Source organism: Choristoneura fumiferana, chromosome 18, assembly GCF_025370935.1.
Source record: "Choristoneura fumiferana chromosome 18, NRCan_CFum_1, whole genome shotgun sequence".
NCBI classification, from domain to species: Eukaryota; Metazoa; Arthropoda; class Insecta; order Lepidoptera; family Tortricidae; genus Choristoneura; species Choristoneura fumiferana.
The window spans coordinates 18,637,835-18,660,301 of record NC_133489.1 but is presented as its reverse complement, the minus strand read 5'-3'; the positions used below and the strand labels follow the sequence as shown (position 1 = coordinate 18,660,301).

General features: G+C 39.1%; 1 protein-coding gene across 6 annotated transcripts in view; it reads left to right on the top strand.

Moving 5' to 3' along the window:
* Nucleotides 1-22,467, top strand: part of Khc-73 (Kinesin heavy chain 73) — a 100,351-nt gene that overhangs the window by 73,123 nt on the left and 4,761 nt on the right. The window contains exons 13-35 of one of the 6 annotated variants that reach the window (XM_074101177.1): nt 168-320; nt 1,057-1,218; nt 1,657-1,773; nt 2,339-2,582; nt 3,283-3,479; nt 3,977-4,137; nt 4,633-4,747; nt 5,400-5,501; nt 6,656-6,761; nt 7,210-7,401; nt 7,867-8,011; nt 8,784-8,932; nt 9,587-9,732; nt 11,300-11,338; nt 12,929-13,103; nt 15,081-15,095; nt 16,256-16,321; nt 17,182-17,315; nt 18,230-18,356; nt 18,580-19,008; nt 19,629-19,771; nt 20,363-20,519; nt 21,242-21,403. In XM_074101177.1, the coding sequence (XP_073957278.1) occupies nt 168-320; nt 1,057-1,218; nt 1,657-1,773; nt 2,339-2,582; nt 3,283-3,479; nt 3,977-4,137; nt 4,633-4,747; nt 5,400-5,501; nt 6,656-6,761; nt 7,210-7,401; nt 7,867-8,011; nt 8,784-8,932; nt 9,587-9,732; nt 11,300-11,338; nt 12,929-13,103; nt 15,081-15,095; nt 16,256-16,321; nt 17,182-17,315; nt 18,230-18,356; nt 18,580-19,008; nt 19,629-19,771; nt 20,363-20,519; nt 21,242-21,403 (3,436 nt within the window). Of the gene's footprint in view, nt 1-167; nt 321-1,056; nt 1,219-1,656; nt 1,774-2,338; nt 2,583-3,282; nt 3,480-3,976; nt 4,138-4,632; nt 4,748-5,399; nt 5,502-6,655; nt 6,762-7,209; nt 7,402-7,866; nt 8,027-8,783; nt 8,933-9,586; nt 9,733-11,299; nt 11,339-12,928; nt 13,104-15,080; nt 15,096-16,255; nt 16,322-17,181; nt 17,316-18,229; nt 18,357-18,579; nt 19,009-19,628; nt 19,772-20,362; nt 20,520-21,241; nt 21,404-22,467 lie in introns of all 6 variants that reach the window. The other 5 variants (XM_074101175.1, XM_074101180.1, XM_074101179.1 and 2 more) reach the window with 5 other exon arrangements.

Below are 22,467 nucleotides of genomic sequence, written 5' to 3'. Positions count from 1 at the left end.
CGACTCGAATGGATTGGACGAACATAATGTCACTGAGACATTTTAGAAGAAAAATGACTAATGCATATTTTCATATCTGTGAAAAGTGTATTCAAATAGGTAACACAAAGCTACTTTCATGTATACTCATGCACATGGAGTGATTACTGATTATGTCGTATTTCCAGCGTGGAGCATTCGTGTCTGAGCCCGCTATACTCGTGAAGCGGCCGGGGCGCGGCGGGCAGGTGTGGTCGATGGAGAAACTGGATAACAAACTGGTGGACATGCGCGAAATGTACGATGAGTGGCGTCGCCTGCAGAGAAATGACAGTGACGAGGTATAGTTAGTTTATAAGTAAAAAGAAAGATTACATCGCTTAAAGACACAAAAATGCTACTGCAAAATGTACACAAATTAAACAAAATTGCAAACATGAAAATACATACAGATGTATGTAATGATTACTGTTTTATCATCGTGTTTTGTCGAAAAAGTTCGGATTTGTCTTGCTTTCTCAGTTAGCTTCAGTAAACTTTAGTAAGCTAGTTGAAAAAGGAGAAGTGTGTCCCCGCAAAAATGAAACGCCCGCTGACTCAGGATTATATGCATACTAGCTTTTGCCCGCGGCTCCGCCCGCGTGGTATTCGGTTATCGCGCGCTGTTCCCTCGGGAACTGTGCATTTTTCCGAGATAAAAAGTAGCCTATGTCACTCTCGGGCCCATAAACTATCTCTATGCCAAAAATCACGTCGATCCGTCGCTCCGTTACGGCGTGAAAGACGGACAAACACACAAACACATAAACACACTTTCGCATTTATAATATTAGTATGGACGAGGCGTCGGTCACCTACAGCGCTGATTTCCTGCCAGAACCTACTAGTTAAATAATATATATCTATACGCATATAAATTAAGAAATAGAACAAGATTGAAAATAAGTAAATAATCTGCTAAAACAAAATGTATGTTCTCTCTCGGTCTGACAAATACAATGTCTAAGTGTCAGATAAAGACAAACTAGCAAGAAATGTTTATGAATAAGTCCCTTATTAAGTCTATACGAATTTTAGCCGCCAGCAGAGAAGGCAATCGACCCGTTCTACGAGTCCCAAGAGAACCATAACCTGATCGGCGTGGCCAATATATTCCTGGAAGCGCTGTTCCATGACGTCACGCTGGATTATCACACGCCTATCATCAGCCAGCAGGGAGAGGTGGCTGGCAGGTTACAGGTAAAGATGATTATAAATTAACCTATAAACAGGCCTTACCACTATAGCAAAAAATAATAATACTTAGGGGCTGTTTCACCATCCATTGATTAGTGTTAACTGACGGTTAAATGTGATGCCGTCTATGTCTATTCGAACAAAACAAATAGAGACGGCATCACATTTAACTGTCAGTTAACACTAATCAATGGATGGTGAAACAGCCCCTTAGTGTCCTAAAATATAAACGCAGGTAATAGCAAACACATGGTATAGTAAGTGGCACGTTAGTAGAACCCAAAATCATATTACTCTCTTGCTCACATTTGTCTCAAACGAGCGAGAGGGAAACATGATTTTAGGTTCTGCTTCCATGCCGTCTACTATAGGTGCGTTTTATATTTTGTGCAGCCTGTAAACTTCTTTTGACTAATAAATGAGTACATACGTTTGTTTTAGGTGGAAATAAGTAGAGTGGCGGGTCAATTCCCTCAAGATCGGATTTGCGAAGCGGCCTCGGACAGCTCCGGCGACATGAGAGACGAGGACGACGCCGTAGACCCTTCTACTCAACAGGTAACAAATAGATTTTCACCTCAGCACCATAAACAGGCAGTGTTGCTATTAAAAAAGTGAGCAAAAAAAATGACGCGAGCCAAATAATCTTTGTAAATGTTATTTTTCTGCAACAAGAGAGCAAATTTTTTTTTCTGTGAGTGTTGATTTTGAATCTCGAGTAAGCGATGGATCATATAATTGAATCACGAGCGTAGCGAGTGATTCTAAGTTAGAATCTTATTCGCAGAGATTAATTTAAACATACGAGATGCAAAAAAAGAAACTCAGCAGCGGACATATTGAAGATAAAAAATGAAATATAGTTAAAATAGAAACACATATATTTGTAAAACGAACATTATTAAAAAAAATCAAATAATCTAATTATTACGAAAAAAATATAATGACGTTTGCAATTGTTAGAAGATCGAATTTAGAATCGATTTGATCCTATCTCTCGCTTTTTTCGCGTTTAAGTGAAAGTGACAGATCATAGTAAAGTTGGAATCTTTCGAATCCAGCGTGTAGCCCAGCACTATCCTCACCATTTAAAAAGAACTATTGTCATTTGTCCCGCCCGCAGGTGACAATCCGCGTGGTGATCAAGCAAGCGACCGGGCTGCCGCCGTCGCTGTCGCACTTCGTGTTCTGCCAGTACTCGGTGTGGGGCGGCGGGGAGCCGGTGGTGGTCCCGCCGCACGTGAGCGCGGACACGCCGCCCGCGCCGCCCGCCTCGCCGCGCCACCAGCCCTCGCAGGCCTTCCGCTTCGACCACAGCCAGGACCACACGCTGGCGCTCACCGAGGAGCTCATCGAACACTGTGCGGGTGAGTCATCATCCCAGCCTATATACCACTGCTGGGCACAGGCCTCCTCTCGGCAGAGAGCTTGGGCCGTAGCTCCCACGCGAATTTCATACACACCATTGGATTGCTTCGCAGGTCGCGCAGGTTTCCTCACGATGTTTTCCTTGACCGTAAAGCTCGTGGTAAATTTCAAATGTAATTTCGCACATAAATTCAGAAAAACTCAAGGTGCGAGCTGCTACGAGGTGCGGGTAAGTGCCTATGTCTATAAAGGTCTCTACCCATTGCACCATATCATGGCATGACCGTAGTAGGAACGTGTCAAGAACGGAATGTCAAGCGCATACATGACCCACGACGGCGACTGTTGGTTAGGAAACGTGCTAGTAGGCATAGTCTCTGCCTACTTCTTCGTAGGGAAAGGAGCGTGATATTATATATGTTTGTATGTATGTGGGATCCGTGCGAAGGAAAAACAAACTTTTACAATTAAAATTAAAAAAAGATTATTAAAATTACTGAATACGTATAAAAAAGCAAGAACAGACAGAAAACACAACTAGCGCATAGGCTCACCCGATCGTAACTCCACCTTTAACTCATTCGCTCGTCACATTCACTCCACAGCAGTCTTCGGTCATTCGGTCGCTTGCTCCCATCAATCATTCGCACAAAAATCCACCCTCATTCCCACATTTATAACTCGTGTATCCTTCAACAGAGGGCGCCCTATCCATCGAAGTGTGGGGCCACCGTTCGGCCGGCTTCAGTCGCGGCCGCGGCAACTGGGAAGTCGAGCAACAGCAGTTGGCCAAAGCGCGCTCGTTGGCTGACCGCTGGGCCGAACTCACGCGCAAGATCGAGCTGTGGGTAGAGATACACGAGTTGAACGATCAGGGGGAATACGCACCTGTTGAGGTAAGCGACTTATATGAACTTGCTGGACACTGTAGCTTTTTCTGTATGCGAAAACTGTTACTTGATTGCCATGAGCGCGTCAGAAACGTTAGACAATACGGCCTCTGATTTGTAAATACTATTCGATTCAATGATTAATAAGTTGGATTTGGGAATTTCCATGAGAAATTATTCATCGTCATCATCATATCAGCAGTAGGACGTCCACTGTTGGACATAAGGCCTCCCTTAGAGAATATAAAAATCCCGGAATTTCAATTCAACTCTATCTGGGTGAAGACCAAAAAGTTGCACACCCGTAGGTAGTTAGAATTACTATTAACTTTTTCCATTGTGACACGAAAATAAATCATACATTTGTATATACAGGCGGTATAACGATTAGTGAAACAGAATGCAGGCATTGCATGCTATTGGAAATTTCCCGTACCCCGCATTAGGGCTCTATCGACCAATTAAACTGAGTGTTCAATCTGTGACCGGGTGAATGTCCCCAGGTACTGCAACGGGCGGACATGGTGACGGGCGGCGTGTACCAGCTGCGTCAAGGGCAGCAGCGGCGGCTCGCGGTGCGCGTGCGCCCGGCGCTCAACTCCGGCACGCTGCCCATCATCTGCCAGCACATCGTCAGCGTCGAAGTGGGCTCCGTCAGCGTCAGGTACCCTAGATTGACCATTTACGACTATTATATATATATATTTTCAGATTATAAAATCCATAAACCATAAAAAAAAAAAAATGGAAATTGGAGTTAATTGGTCGTGTCCTGAGAAAATGAAAATAATTAGGATAATAACAATTTAATAATTTATTAAAAGGCGAATGTGATTGTTTAAAACGGACTTCAAAAATAGGAGGGCGGTTAGCAATTAGGTTGTATTTTTTATATTTGTTACCTCAGAACTCCGTCATTAACGATCCATTTGATTTTTTTTTCTTGGTTTGGGAATACCTCCAATTAGATCCAGTTATTAATCAAACTTAACCTGATCAAATCTTATCAAAGCGAAAAGTATGGAAAGCATATAAATAATGAGGTATTTCGGATTATGAAAATAAAGTTGCTTTTCTGTTTGCTTTGGCAGAAGTAAGGTAATATTGTAGTTCCCACCTTTATTTCTCAACTTTTTCTTTAACACCAGTAAATTTACAGGTCGCGTCTACAGAAACCTTTGGATTCGTATCAAGAGGAAGACTTGGCCGTGCTTCGGGAGAGATGGAGCGATGCGCTCGCAAGGCGGCGGCAGCACTTGCACGCACAGTTACAAGTAAGGGATACTGACCGACTGATGTAGGGGTACACTCACCTGCAATAATATCTGCCGCAGCGGAGCGTGAAAAAATATCTGGCATGTCCTATCAGCCCTAGAAATAGAGTGGTATCTACGCTTTGTTGTGTCCGATATTGGTACTGGTGACTGTATACGTCACACTGCTGGGCACAGGTCTCCTCTCTAATGGAGACGGCTTGGGCTGACGTCTTGGGTTGCGTTAATTTGTTTTTTAGCATTAGAAGGAGGCAAGCGATCTTGACGTGTTTTTTTTATTGATAAACACTTTTGAATAATAAGTCACAGCAAATATGTAACAATTAGCAAGGGCATTTGATCATTTACATGCTTCTGGTATCATAAATAATAGTTACTGTTTTTTTTTTTTAAACTTTATTCGATAAAAAGACTCGTCAAGATTTTTTACCCTTTTTCTAATGCTAAAAAAAATAAGTATAGTCTCTGCCTACCCCGTTGGGAAAGAGGCGTGATTTTATGTATGTACATATTCATGTATGCAACAGACTTTACAACCGTTGTTAGGTAGATTTTAAAAGTTTTAGTGTCATCGATAGAGACGCTTATTTAAAAACAATTTAACTCGGTGTTTCTATCAGAAATTTCTTCTTCAATACTATTTTCTTTTCAGAAATTAGTAAACATGTCGCCTTCGATGAAAAGCGAGCGGGATACGGAACGTGAGCAATCACTAGTCGAACAGTGGGTGTCGTTGACTGAGGAAAGAAACGCGGTAAGTTGTTAACCTTTATCCGTTTAAATAGGTACGCTTTTTTTTACTAAACATTTTTGTTTTTGTGCACATGTCACTGACACGTCCTTTTTTATATAGGTTAAAAACGAGCAGGTGAGTCACCTGATGGTAAGCGCTAAGCAACCACCGCCCCATAACATAAGTAGAAATACGGGCTGCTGGCATTTTTAGGAAGGAATAGGCTCGATTTTTAAATATTCCTAAGTTTGCCAGATACAGACAATATTATGTATAGGGTAGCAGCCTGTAGTACCCGGACTATGAAACTAGAGGAACCAGGTAGGTACGAGTCTCGGTAGAGGTAATCGCGCAGGCTTGTACCCTAGTCTTAGATGTTCATTAACAATTAAACTTCTTTTCTTTACTAAATGTCATTCGGAAATGAACGACTTGCACAAGTAGATCGGTTTTCGTTTTTTTTCTCCTATCCATCCATCCCAGCCTATTTACGTCCCACTGATGGGCACGGGCCTCCTCTAAGAATGAGAGGGCTTGGGCTGTAGTTCCCAGTACGGATTGGGAACTTCATACATACCATTCATACTTCACAGGTGTGTGCAGGTTTCCTCAGGATGTGTTCCTTCACCGTAAAGCTCGTGGTAAATTTCAAATGTAATTTCGCACATGAATTTCGAAAACTCAGACGTGCGGGCCGGCGTTTGAACCCACGAATCTCTGCTTGAGAGGTGATAGGTCAAACCACTAGGCCACCACTGCTTTGTTTCTCATAATAATATGAATCTTAGGAAAACGAAAAAAACCGGCGAATCTCGTGCGACATTAACATTATGTTTGTATTGTAAGTATGTACTCGTATGTATACGTATATATGTATGTGTACAATTTGTGTGGTGGAAATTTTTGACGCCACTTGGATGGATGTTAGTCTATATGCTTAGGATAAGAAAATTTAGTTAAAGGAAACATCTCATTATTTTCAAAAAGAAATAAAACTGCATGCAAATATTATTGAAAATACGCTTTTGCCACACTAACTAAAGCAGCATGACAAATACAAACGTTTCCGACAATATACGATAGGAAAGGATTATTCACTATATCTATCAATAGTTTTATTCGTTTAATCGTTCCATGATCTTTAATATTAATTTATATTTGTGATTGCGTTTTAGGTGTTAGTCCCAAGTCCCGGCAGCCCGATCCCGGGCGCGCCCGCTGCGTGGAACCCTCCCGCGGGCATGGAGCAACATATCCCTGTGCTGTTCCTCGATCTCAATGGTAAGAAAGACCTACGTTTGTTATAATTTCATTTGTTATAACAACGATTAGTATAAGATAGATAGTATAAGATAGGATAAAACCAGTAGCTGGTGCCCGCGACTCTGTTTGCGAAGAGTTAGTTTATTGTTATTGATTTTACTGCTCCCTGAGGCTCCCTGCTAATTCCTGATATTTAGGGGCTGTTTCACCATCCATTGATTAGTGTTAACTGACGGTTAAATGTGATGCCGTCTCTATTTGTTTTGTTCGAATAGACGGAGACGGCATCACATTCAACCGTCAGTTAACACTAATCAATGGATGATGAAACAGCCCCTTAATGTGAATAATGTGATAGATATCTGCTGTACCATCTTGGCTCATTTCGCTCGAACAAAGATTATGATCAATAAAAATACACTATCCGACTTCGAATGGAGTTCCTTTAATTACGTTTTTATTACAGCTGACGACTTAACGACACACCCATCCGGCGAAGAAGTGACAGTAGCAGGCTTACACTCAATTCTACCAAAGGAACATGGCAACAAGTTCTACGAATTACAAATACTGCATCATCACGACAAGGATGTATCCGCAATCGCCTCCTGGGACTCCTCTATACACGACTCGCAATATCTTAATCGGATCACTGAAGGTAGCAATGATTTATGCCAATTAACGAGCCTGCTGTTGCCTGCTATAGAATGTAGCTTAGCTTCCTTAAGGCCTGTTTCACCACTGCCTGATAAATTCTTTATATTGTATATCGTCACTAAATAAAAAAAAACTCGTATCTCAAAATGGATAATTTTCTGAGTGCACTTTATGACCATTACGTCAAGGTTCAATTTTGTTGTTCAATTCAATTGTATTGATTTGAGATACGAGATTTTTTCAAAGTAGTGACGATATGATTTATATCTGTCATGTCATCCCTGTTTTGGTTGTTTGAATGATCGAAGACAGCATTATAGATATTTGTTATTTACAACTTGGTTTTACTAGATCTAACTTATTGGAAAATTGTGATACCTATTCAGTAATGCACGGTGTTTACAATAACTTTATAAATAAAATCTCGCACAGAGCGGAGATTTCATTTCTGATTTAATATTTCTAGCTAACGAACGCGTGTACCTGATACTTAAAACGACAGTGAGACTGTCGCACCCAGCCCCAATGGATCTCATACTTAGGAAACGATTAGGATTAAACATTTACAAGCGGCAGAGTTTCACTGACAGAATACGGAAGAAAATTGTCAGGTCAGTCATCTTTGAGTAAGTACAAGAATAAGTTTTCTATATTTGTTTTATTTTTACTTGAGTAGGTAACTTGTGAGAGACGAACCCGCCTAAGATTTGCACTCGCCGAAGCAGTCTGAATTGGTTTTTTGGACGCCGTTTTTATAGGCAAAACCGGTTTGCATTGGTTTGGAACTATATGTTGGCTTACAGAAGTATGTGCCCAGGTCGTCTACATATAATTATAATGTCCCGAAATTTGTCTTTCTGTATCAGTTCCTATCAGTGGAAGGTTTTGACAGCTCTGTGATCTTTATTTGTTTCTCCCTCTGAAATCAAATTAAGTACACTCCATTCTGTTAAATTCCTACTAGGCTCCATTTTTCTAAAAGAGCGCAATCACAATAATCTCACTCTATCACCATTAACTGTTTGACAAAAATAAATAGTAAATGTGATTGCGAAGGCACGTGCGACTAAACGGACGGTGTTCCGTTGAACATTTCAGTCCAGTTTAGATCTGCAAGAAAAATCATGCAAGTTGTATTACATTGCTGCGCTCAGTCGACTACTCCAAACTTGTTCGATTTCCGGCCTCGCGATGAAATGCAACTTGCACAGATTATCGTCAGGCTCAGTTTAGATCTACTGGGCCTTTATTCTGCCAAAAACTTATCTACCATATCATGTACCAGGCCAACGCACAGATGCATTATGGCACCACCGGCAGCGAGTCTTTCATATATGCATAAGAAGACATAGACACGTAATTAACTGTCAATCTTCTTTCCAGGGCGGATCAACTGACGCAGACAGGTGTTACCTACGAAGTGGTGTCCAACATTCCAAAAGCTTCCGAGGAGTTGGAGGAGCGGGAGAGTCTGGCGCAAATCGCTGCGACCGGCGAAGAGGCTAGCGCCGCGGACGGGGAAACTTATATTGGTAAGTTTCTATTGTATTATAGCAGAATATATAGTGTGTGTGTACAGGGTACAATTTTTAACCTTTTCGATGCCAACGACTCATATATACGCACCGCAGGTTCAACGCCAACGACCTATATACACCCATTACTTCAATGCAAAATCAACCTTCGTTCAATTGTGTTAAGGTTCAATTTTAGGCATTGCAATATAGAAGCCTGGCGTATGGGTCATGTCATGTCTTTTATATTTGACAAATAAATGATGCCGCCGTACGAAAATAGCTTAAAGGATTATAACTAACTTTTGAGATAAGTTGAATAGCGTTTACAAAATTTTGAAAATAGTACAGTCAACGAAGAAAATAAGTAATCTTTTGGAATATTTTAATGTCCTTCGATACTGTTTCTTCCAAGGATTAAAGCCTTTATAAATGTTATTCATTCTAATCTGTTTTTATGTGTATTATGAATAGTAAAGAATTATTTATACATGTATACCTTTAGGATCAGCTATCTTTCAGTACTAGGTAAGCAAAATTTGCTTTGCTTTTCAATCTTGCTTTACACCATGTAAGTATATTAAATGTACGGTCAGACAATACAGTAGCAGTTCCTTAAAATAACACTTAGTTCGATACAAACTAAAGTTGAAAATAATTCTTCCCTTACAGAGAAATACACTCGAGGCGTTAGCGCAGTTGAAAGCATTCTAACGCTCGACCGGCTGCGCCAAAGCGTCGCCGTAAAGGAACTCGAACAAGCGCGAGGACAGCCAATCACGATGCGGAAAACCGCTTCCGTGCCTAACTTCTCGCAGGTAAGAAAGGCGTTGATTGGTGCAAATGAAGCTAGTTTAACACTAAACACTGAAGCAATATTAGTAGACGATCAGTTTTACTATTTGTTTACCTTAATTTTATCAATTTAAAAAGTTGCTTTGGGCAATGTCTTCATTTATTATTATTAAGCCCAGATTTTTAGCAGCCCGGCTAGCAGAAAACAAGACTTGTGATGGTGTTCCTAACGAAGCATCTCAGCATTAAAAAAAGATTAACGATCTTGACTTGTCTCCCTGTTGAGAAAATCTTTTAGAAAATTAATTAACAACAGGAAGCAATTTGTTATTTAAAAATGGGATATAGTGAGAATGATATTTAGTAAGATTGTTAGGGGCCGTTTCACCTTCCATTGATTAGTGTTAATTTACGGTTAAATGTGATGCCGTCTCTATTTGTTTTGTTCGAATAGACGGAGACGGCATCACATTTAACCCTCAGTTAACACTAATCAATGGATGGTGAAACAGCCCCTTAAGGTTTTAAAATAACAGTTACTGATAAAAAAACATCTAACTTTATCTATACATAAAAATGTATCGAAGTAATGTATGTTCTTCAGAACGGACGCACCCATTTGGTTAATTCTTTTTTTTAAATTATATGTAAGAATAAATTTCATTTAATTATATGTAATAATCAGATTCAAAAATCTCCATACAAAAACTGAGCCAGTGAGTGAGATAGAGGAAGCTTACATGTGCCCGATTTACTTTCTTTTTCGCCAGTAGGTGTAGCTGTGCGATTTATAAAAAAAAAATCAGGTCAAGATTGTTACCGTTTCAACATAGCCTTTTATTTAAGGAGTTTTTTGGACATACAACACTCCTCGTTTAAAAATAAATAAATATCTAGCGAAACTGATCGAATTAGCATTTAAAAATGACACTAATATTTAGTCATAGAAAATACGTTAATAAGGTTTGAATAGAGTAAAATATTAAGGCTTCCAATAACACAGTCAGCTAGCTAGAGTTTAACTGCTAAATCAATGTTGTTACACCTAACATACATAGACGTACTAACACAACACAATGTACATAATAAGTGTCGTTATTAGCTTTATACACCAAGGTCTCTTGTCAACCGAAGAATTGCTATCTGTTGTTGACAAGGTGCTTAAAAGTCGATGGTTTTAAAATTAACATTTGCTTTTCAAATTGTTAATTTACATTATTATTATGGTAGTCCGTGCCGTACTCGGTTCTAGAATAGGACGGACCCATCGCTTCTGTGGGTGTCCTAGAAGCCGACTAAAGAACCTGATGTGGGAGGGCAGCAGCGTTCTCTATTAATGTGGTATGGAAGGCAAGAGAAACCTACCTTACTATTTTACCAAGACAATTATGTTATGATCCTTAACCGACGTACCACGACCACTTTTAGTACAGTTTTAGTACAGGTTTAGTACAGTCATTAATCATATGCGAGTAGATAGCTGTTTCACACGCAGTAAATCACATATATTTGAAAAGCAAATGTAGCCATCGTAAGAAGCAATGTGTACGCTTTTTAACGTGTGTATTGTCGCTACGCACTCGGCTGCAGCTGTCCCAGGCGCTCGAGAATGCAGCTAAGACGACCAACGTGAGTCTAACGCATGAACGTACCTGTGCCCGAAGACAAGCCTAACAAGTATTAACGCTAGACGACGCAAGCGCAGTTCTATCCTACATTTATGGCCTCAGTATACTAAGCTAATGCCGGCACTAGATCTTAACGTTATATGGGCTAGATAATAACAATAAGTCGTGGCGTGCAATGACGAAGTTGTCGGGTTTTCGGCCGTTGGTGTTCACACAGTCGCCCACTGTTCTGCTCATCGGCAGTTGAGGGGATGGTGCACTTTCATCACCAGGCAGCAATGAGCCATGGGCCATTGTGTAAACACCATTTTCTCCGACTGCTGATGGCGTGCCGTATGGTCGCACATATATGGCCGTATACTGGGGCATTTACAAAGGCGCGTATAAAAGATAGAATTTTACTCGCGGCGTGTAGCGTGGACTTTAGTAGGCTTGGTCAAGACTGTTCACATTACTGTTCTGATTCACGGATTTCTACTCTAAAAGATTTATTTCGGAACTTTCCGATCGGAATAAAAATTCTTTCTCAGGTACTCTATCCTTAATGCCAATATCGTTTTTCAAAAACCCAAAGACCCTACAGCGAAAACCTTTCTTTGAACACAGCACTAATTTGAGTCTCTTCATTCTTATGTGGTTGGATGGATGTAAAAAGACATTCTGTGAACAAAAGAATACAAAAGAATGAATATACATAATAATGCCATACAGTTCAACAGTAGTAACTATACTTTAGTCATTGTATCCATCTAGAGAAGCGACGAAATTTTCGAGTTTAATACTTTAGAGTAGATATCATACTATTTTTAATTTCCTTTTCAGTATGTCTGCATGTTATTTGATGTTAAAGATTTCTTTAAAAAATTATGAACCCTATCTATAATTATTATGCAGCTTCAAATAGAAACAGATGTCAAGTGGAATACAGACATAGCTTCAATTATGTAAAGGAAAAAGGTAATCATGATGAAAATATTATACGACATGCCGTCGTGATTGTAGCGCGCGTTACTGTTAATATTTTTATGAATCAAGCTTACTATGTCTTTCAGTGGTTATTTTTTAGGCTTTCGACGTTCTTGTGGCATATATGGGCTTTTTGTGATGCTTTCTTCTGGAAATCGACTTTCTCGAGTGGAGGTGGCACCATCGGCGTTGATTGTAGTTTCTTTTATTTGTGTACTTTCGTTAGTTTCTACTCGTCACTTTAGTTATGGACATTATTATATATTTATTTGTTAACGACAAATAAAAATTGCTACTAGCGTGAATATACACTGTAATTTTGAATAATCTAACTCTTAAAAATGACTGTTACTCAAATGCAGATATTGATGTTTGCGCTTTAGCATAATATTTGTTGTTAAAAGTTAAGGTACTGTTACTCAACTACCTTAGCAATAGCGCATAGAGATAAACCGTTTACCATAAAAAACAACATTGGCGTAAACCAAGATGTTTTATTTTTGAGAAAAACTTTACTTGACCGGTGTCCGAACCCAACCCAACGTTTTGGCCCCTAAAATGGTGCAAGTTTCTATGCGTTATTTTAAATGGTCTTACCTCTTTTACGATGTAAAACTTCCCACAGATCATGCGTCTGGACTCATCATTCGAGTCACTCACGGGCCTCGCGACGGCTCGCTCTGGCAGCGTCGCGGACTTGGCCGACGAAAACCCGAGACGGACGGTCCACAGGCATTCGTACGCGGCGCCCGCGCACAACGATCCCGACATAGTCACGCCCACCAAGCCGTTTGGACTCGGTAAGTTCATATACGTTGGTTTAAAGATAGATTACTTTATAAGTTAAAATGAGCCCTGGTGACTTGTACGGTGATGCAAACGCGATTCAGGTTTAAACGGATGTCATTTTGTTTAAAATTGGAACACGGTCTTCTTTTTCACGTTTCCGCTGTTTATAAAAGTTCAAAACAGAAGATGGTAAATTTTGATCTCGTATTTTGTATATAGTTAGTGTTAGTTCATTCGTAAAATATAAGTTGATTATAATGGCGATTATAATAATTAACTCAAATCATCATTGCTGTTGATTTCAAAATTGTACTGGTATTTCACTCATATTTACCCATTGGCATCTATGTACTAGACTGCATGTTTCTTACATCAAAACGGCGCACAAAATTAGTTCACAGCGCGGTTTTGTGAACAATTCACTATAGTTTGTTGACATCCGTTACAGGGGTTGTGTCAAAGTAATATTATATTGATGATTGCTGCGCCGCGCGTTTTGTTCCAAACAGCCAGTCTAGTGCCGTAAGGTACATAGATGTCAATGGATGATATTATCTGATCTTATACGTATAGCACGGTGAATGTTGAGGGTAAATACAAAAAATATGGATGTTCATGAAATACTTCACGAAAAAAATTGAAATTTAATCTCCACGCCGAGTGGTCACCGATTCCTATGTGATGGGTATTTTGTATCAAAGAAGAATGGCGTTTGCATCGCTACGTGCTATCGCTATCGGCTATGGGATAGTGTGAATGCAGAGTTTTACACTCTCATGCCAAATTATCAATATTGTGTATGACGAAGATTAAAATAAGTCTACTTTTATGTGCACAAGGCACTGCAAGCAAGTGAAATCTGTAAATTACATTAAATTGTTCAATTAAGTAAGTCCTTATACGGAACATAAAAAGAGACGAGTAGTTCCTTGCGTAAATGTTACATGCATATCGATATGGATGGCGCACATGGGGAAGATTGCTTAGTAGTAGTAGTATCTCTTCTATATCACTAATTGTAAAAATAAGAAAATCTTAAACAAAAATGGAACGTTTGTGTGGCAACTTCACTGACTGACAGTTTACGTTAATAATATCTTGTAATCATTTCTCAAAGATTCAAAAACTACTCATGAAAAATGCAATGCTAATTTAAAAATATGTGTATTATATTATGTACCTCACTCTACCTTTTTCAATACCTTTTTGTATTATACTCGTAACATTGTACAGGTCTCCTCTTCCCAATACTACATTCATTATTTTCTGTCACCCATGTTAATACATTTTACATGTCATGCCTATACAGTACTGTTAGTGTGTATTTTACAGTTTGTGCACTTTTGCATTGACACATAGTGTAGGTCAATATTATATTAAGTAAGGTTGTAAAGAACAAAAGTAAAAAAGCTTAGAGAAATACATTTATCAATAGTGCACTCAGTAGAGTAGGCACAGTTTCAATGAAATATTAAACTAGACAAATAACTACGATTGCACGATATGTAGATAATTAAGAGTACCTTTTGGACAACTAGCACGGAATAATGATAAACAACAGAAGTACGACTATTAATTTAAAACTAGGCAATTCATTCTCACAAAATTTGTTTCCACATTTTTCACGATTACTAACATTCACTTCATGATCTCACTAAATTACTTTTTTTTCCAACTTGCTTTGTGGCAATGCTATGGCTCAAAATAATGATTTCTACTTTCCGTCTTCAACTTTACCCCCATTTACTTTACTACTACTACTATATCATTTAAAATAAAACAAATACAAACCCAAATGCACGTCATTTCTTTGATGATATCAAATCGTAATGGCATTTTATCCTAAACCTCTTAAATATCCATCATATTGCTAATTCGTTCACCGTCAAGTTCTGTTACGATTAGATACGCATCAAGAATGAAGTGATTTTTTTGACCCGGCTTGAACTAACGCTGTTTTCTATATCTTGATCCCTGGCTACCTCCAGGCTCATTCCTATCAGGTAAACATGGAGAAATAATATGATCTTCACTCTGAATGGCAACTGTATGACAAAATTTGTTAGACGAATGTTCAATAACAAAATTATAAAGTACATGAATGTATATCTTCACCCTTACTTGATTGGCTGTTTGTTCATCTGTATTATCATATCGATTATCGGGCATTTTAAATGGTGACCAGTGTTAAAAATATCCGAAAAGGTTACATCGATTTTTGAGCCGTTGGAAGCAACGACTTTTAGATTCACGATGTATATTGGCTGCTAGTGTTGGTAAAACTGCAAGCTTCGAGCATCGGGCAAGCTTCTGTCGTTGTGTTTATCTATCTGTTTGTTTGCGTGTCTCTTTCATTTGCATGGACCGAGCATGACCTGTGATTATTTCCTTCTCCCTTCCTCTTCGTTGATCTATTGCTGTGGATTCAATCGGCAAGAATTGCTTATACCTAGATGAGAGATATAGATGAATCGATGCTTATGATCTAATAATGAAGATAGGTTATATATAAATTAAAACTTAACTTAACCATCATCAGCCAAAAACCATAAAATAAAATGTCACATTGTTATTGTATAATTGTTCATAGTTTAAACACTTAAAAGACAGTACAGTTTCTGTATTCCGTAGAAAGTAAAGTAGCAATAGAATTATGAGATTATAATTGTGCGTAGGTTTGTGTGTTGTGCTAGGAAAAAGTGCATGTAAAATGTAGAATCTTGCAAGAAGTATTAAAACTGTGACTTCCATAGATGATGTAATCGACGCATGGATAATAGAAGATTTACATTTTAAGATATTGTAACTAATTGACATGCTATATTTAGGACCTTGTGGAAATTGTTTAATTGTATTTAGATCCTTGAAACATATTCTAATTGTTTATCATTAAGTGCTTAAATATGAGAACTTTAAAATTTCTGTATACCGTTCTTTCATCTAATCTATCCTCTAATGAAATCTGAATTAACAATCGAGTTCGTTTAATTTTTGTAACTGTTGACAACTGTCATTCCAGTTCAATTGTACTGAGATGACAGCTATTAAAAAAGCTACCAGTATTTTTTTACGTTCGTTTTTGAAGTTCTCTATTTAAACTTGAAATATCCATATTATTAGTTAAGTATTAATAATGACAAAAGTGTTAATGTTTCTATTACAGCTCGGCCTACGTTCCTTAACTTGAATTTGAACCTGAACTCACTACGACTGCAGACGCCAAACAAGTGTACGTTCAGAATCAGACGCCGTCTCACTAGTGTGGCTTGTTTATAAAGATTTTATTTGTCATATCGTTTGAGTTCCTAATTTCTTCAACGTACCGGGGGTCTTATTTTGTAAACATAGTCGATATCTTTTCGACTCGATTACGATATAAGTTTCCGTCCTACGTAAATTGTAGCGTGCAATTTATACTTTAACCTTCTGGACACGCTTCATTTTACATGTTTTGGTAGCCGTCAAAGTCATTTGTTTTGTATTTTGTAGTTTCTTTAACATTGTTTTGATTTTTATTTGCTACTTAAAGAAAATTTAGACAACCATTGGCATGAAATCAGTCATTGCGTATTATTGCAAGCATGAAATTTAATCAACCAAATTTGTATTAGTAGATTAAGTTTTCTTTAAAAGTAAAATTTGACAGCTGTTATTTCAGTACAATTAAAATAGTTTTAATGGGATGACAGCTGTCAAATACATCTTTTTAATGTGTATTAAAGTTCATTATACTTAATTATTGTACCCCCAGGAGTTTCAGTAAGCTACGTCTTAGCCTAAGTTTATCTCACTTAGCGCTTTGAAACATTAGACGTAATTTTGTCTTTTCGTATAAATCGAAAATAAAATAAAAATAGTAGTATCTATTTGCTGCTTGCCAAGTTCAGAAAAAGATACCTAAGCAGCTGCATTTTTTTATTCTAAATACATCCCCTTATCATTGAAAAGTGTATCCTATCCTATACCTACCTATAGACCATTTTGCTAACTAATTTTCTATTTTTTAAATTTTCGCTTCAAACTACATCTTACATATTTTCAAAAACAAAATATTATACAGTGTAATCTAATTTCACCGTTTGCTTTTAGCGTCTCCAGCGAGCGGCAAGCTGGGGCTTCGCATGACCACGCTCCACGAAGAGCCGGGTCGCCGGAACGACGAGGATTCCCACTCCGAGCCAGAGAGTGCACCGGCCGATGCGCTGACCACACCGCGTTCTCATGTACGTACCAAGTATCGGCATAAGCCTTAAAACGAGACACCCATAGTAATAAAATTCCAGATTCTTTTAAATAATTGAATTTGACGCAATTTAAAAAAAATGGCATTGTTAGGTACCTACTCTTACATAAATGTTATTATAGCGTCAATGACATGTAATTACTTTATTTTGATTTTGATTGTGATTATGTAAGTTAAAATATTGTTATTTTGTAAATATGAAGCCTTGCTATTTTAATAGAAATAAATATTATTATTATTATTAATGAATTTTTAAGTGATAACAATTTATAATATTAATATTGTTTTAATGTTATGTCTTTAAATTTTGTTGGACAGTTTTAAATTATTTTTTTTTTAGTGTTTTGATTATTTTTTTATATGGAATATTTACATTTATTTTTTAATGTTTTTTTTCTTTGACTGATCTGTATATTTAAATTGCTGCAATTATAAAAAAAAAACCTCTGAAATTTTGTACACCATGTGGCAAAACATACAGGGTTCTATTTTTTATTTTATCATCTACATCTGTACCTATGTTTGATAAATGAACTATTCTTATTCCCGATATTCAAAAGCCCGAGCGAGCGAGAACGAGCTCCACCCATACAGTAGTCGAGTAACAAAATCGTATGCGACATAGAAACCAAAAGTACCTATAAAATTAACGGTAAAATGTAAACTAAGCGACTGAATAAAACTATTTATACCAGTCTAGTAAACTGTTAAAAATAACATTTTGTAGTATCAACGTTTATATTTTAGATATAATTAGCATAACAATATATTTGGACGCTACTTAGGAGCTCAAAACTATCGAGAAATTTTTCACTAATTGTGCTTTCGACTCAATGACGATAAATGAGACTTGAATAAAACACGTGTTTAATTACATGTTTTATTTATCGATAGCGGCAGCGCGGTAGGACGACGTCGCGCGGATTTCTGCCGACGTCCAAGACTCTGGATTCGCTGCACGAGCTCGCGTGCGAAAGGGTCCCGAATAAGAACTCGCCATCGATATCTTCTAGCGGCTATGGTACGTTAGACGATTACATCTTCTCAATATGGAACAAAAATAATACTTACAAAGCTGTATGTATGTTAAAGATGCAGTCTAATGTTATCAATTACAAAAATGTTGCTTTGCACATCACACGTTCTTGACCCGTGTGTCGGTCATGCCAATAAATTCTAGCTTATTGCTTTTAATTAACTTGTGTTAGAAAGAGTCCTTCAACAATTATATATTTTTCCCACAGGATCACAAGCAGTATCATCAACGAACCTAACGAACGACGACACACTATCTATCAGAAGTATGTCCGTAGACGATACACCAGACTTCGACAAATCCCTTGAATACACCCAACTAAGTCGAACCAAGACCTCAATGGCGGGCCTTCGCAACGAAATAACGGAGCTACGCAACGACATCAGCGATTTAAAGAACGATATAGTCGAATCTAAGAACGAATTGAACGATACAAGCTTTGAGAAAGCCAAGACGCCAGTGCTGACGCCTGGGTCGAGGAATCGCATCAACCCTTTTATGCGGGATTGTGAGGATGCACCCATGGTTGATCCGCTTGGGGCGATCCCGATTGAGAATCTATCGGTGTCGGTATCGGCTAGCCCGCCGACAGTGGAGACTCAGGTCAACGGGGAACTGCCGCATAATGCTTCTCATGGTGAGTATGATGCTTGACTACAATTGTTTTACTTTCCTCCTTAAGCACAAAAGCAGCAAATGTTAGCGGATGAATAAGGTTAAAAAAATGTGGTACATTGATTAATTGATTATACATCAATTATTTTTATAGTTATCGGCGGTTGTAAAGTAAATCCTGATACATTATGTAGTTTCTGAATGTTGACAATGTGAACCATTTGAAAAAATGCTGTAATTACTATTCTGTTGCACGCAACAAGCAAGCATTAATGCAAGTGCGTGGAGGTACAGTCAAGGGCAAAGATATCGGCACGGCCACAGTTGGAAAAATATGTATACACGGCCTTAATGTTAAGTGCATAGAGTCGTGTATACATATTTTTGTAACTTTGGCCGTATCGATATCTTTGCCCTTGACTGTAGGAGCAGGAAATTCTAAAATGACCCCAAACTGTGTACATTTTGCTCCTAAACTCTGATAACACGGGTTATTCGTAGATACCTATAGATTTATACGGAAACGACTCTCACTTGACCAGTTTTAAAAGAATGGGTAGGTTAGGTATTAAGATATAAGTCGATCGCTGATGAGTTTTAAATAAACAATTAACAAATGAAATCCTATTTCGTATTCCGCAGGCGAAGTAGACGTGGAATCAGTGAGCTCCGAACAGAGCCACGACACGGAACACAGTCGCGAGGCGTCTTCTGTCGGAGAGAGCGACTCCGCGTCCACCGGGCCCGACCAGGGGGTTGTGAAGACGCAGCTGCCGGCTGGCAAGGTGAGGACTTTCTACGGATACCATTCGGAGTGGAACATCACGTACCTAATTTAATAGTTGTTGCTTGCCATTTGCGTTAATAATTTGCCGGCATAAGAACTATCTTATAAAACAAGAGCCCGCAAGAGCCTACAACTTCGATATACTATAATAGCTCACAATTTTTTATATACATGGTACTAACAAAGGTAAGAACGATCCCCAACTATGAAATTTGGCTATTGAGGGTTTTGAAAAATATCGCGTACCAAACGTCATAAAATGTTACCTTGAATTCGAAATAAAACTCAATTTTAATATTTTTGTTCGGAATGATATCAGAAATCACTCTCTTCATTTCCACATAAGTACTTTGTAGGGTTGCAACCCCCTGCCGGACAACCTTAAAGTATGTTTGAATAGACGCCTGACTAAAAAAAATTGCAGTCTTACTTGAAAGAAAGCTTTTCAGATAAAGATTTTTCAAAAACTCACCGGTTTTTTCCCCTTCACTAAACATTGACTGCATACCTATATTTTCATAACAATGGGATATGGCAAATTTCGGAGTTGTCAGATAGCGTATTAATTAGCACATGTTTGTACCGCCAGGTGGTCCGTCGACGGGCAACGAATTCGGCCAGGAGCGGCGGGCGGGCGTCGCACCCCGCCGGCCGGCCGCGCTCCGCCGTTGAGCCCACGGCCCATCTCTTCGCCAACCATTCGCTACGGGACACGCCGGCGTCATCCACTGAACGTATCGGAGACGGTATGTTGGTCAGGTCATAGAAAAACGAAGGCCGTCGATGTAGCCAAGAGAACTAGCTCGTTGAAGTGGCAATGGCCAGGCTATATAGCACGGAAAACAGATGGCCATTGGGGCCGAAAAGTTCCATAGACCGTTAACTTTTAGTTTAGTTCGATTGAATCTTCGGGTGCCTCTGTACTCCAACTTCTCCCGATGAAAATACATTAGGTATGCGTATCTAGAAGCCGTGGTGACCCCGGCTCGCACCTCTTGAGTTTTTCGAAATTCATGTGCGAAATTACATTTGAAATTTACCACGAGCTTTTGAAGGAAACATTACGAGGAAACCTGCACAAACCTGCGAAGCAATTCAATGGTGTGTGTGAAGTTCCCAATCCGCACTGGGCCCGCGTAGGAACTACGGCCCAAGCCGTCTCATTCTGACAGGAGGCCTGTGCCCAGCAGTGGGACGTATATAGGCTGGGATGATGATGATGATGATCTAGCGGCCAAAAGTTAAATATAATTAATTGGAACCTGCAAACTAAAAATACCGCTAAAATTTAGGTCATTATAAAATAAAATATTAGTAGGATTGCAAAACAAAAACCATTTATTAGCACATTGTTTAATTACTGAATTTCCGCGACCCATTCTGAAACCACCCGCGACCCTTATTTAGGACGAGACCCGAGGTTAAGAAACGCTGTACCTATGCTTCATATGTATTACTGTGTGTGCAGACGAGTCGTCGGAGGGCCGCACGCACACGGCGCCCGAGTGGCTGACCGTGGGCGAGAGCGTGCAGCTCCGTCTCAGCAGCAGCACCGGCGTCGTCGCCTACGTCGGGCCCACGCACTTCGCGCACGGACTGTGGGTCGGCCTCGAGCTGGACGCGCCCACCGGTAACTTGACACTTCAAACTCAAACTCACTACATTTAAAGCCACTTCAAGCTGAACATGAAACTACCGTGAGACTCACTCATATTAAATGATATTGGAACGGATAACTCACGTCTTAAACCGAGTTTAGCTCGACATGTTTCGGGCTATTTCGTAGACCTTCTTCTCAGGAGCAGGGTGTGTGCGTGTTGCGGCAGCCGCCGAGTCGCGTTCGCGTGCTCCTGAGAAGGAGGGCTACGAAATAGCCTGAAACATGTCAAGCTAAACTCGGTTTAAGACGTGAGTTATCCGTTCCAATATCATTTAATATCACTTCAAGCTGATTCACATTAGGCGGTTAAAAATCGCAATTTGAAGCTTACCGCCTGCCTCAGTTTCACACGGACGCTAATGACGAAAATGAGACAAAACCTACCCTGCAAGTATCTTCTGTGTCAGTACTCTCTTACTTTCTGTATGGAGTTTTTTTTTATCAAAACTTTTGAAACATTTTCCTTCATTTAGACATTCTGATTAGTGATTACAAACACAACAGAAAGCGAAATAATCTAGTACGGTGCAGCCGTTTTGCAGTGATGCACGAACATACATTCTTCAACTCATTTTTATTAGGGTTCCGTACCTCAAAAAGAAAAAACGGAACCCTTGTAGGGTCACTTTTTGTCTGACTGTAGGTCTGTATGTCTGTCTGTCAAGACCCTTTTCTCGGGAACGCGTGGAGGTATCAACCTAGAATTTATATCAAATACTACTGTCCCTTGGAGCCGTGAAAAAATCAAACGATGCATGCCTACGCAATCAAAAGATGCAGCCGTTTATGCTGCAAAGTTCCGCAAATTTTCGAAACTCGCAAGGGAGTCAAAACCTACAGGGTACTTCCCGTGAACTCAGAATCTTGAAATTTGGTATGAAGGTAGCTATTATAACACAACAAACTAGAATAGTCTGAAAATCTTGATTTTTTATGTCTGTGTGTAAATATTATTGACCAATATAATCTGACCCCACTATGCATATATTTTGCTTAAGAATAGGGCTCTGCATAGGTACACTAGATGTATTAAA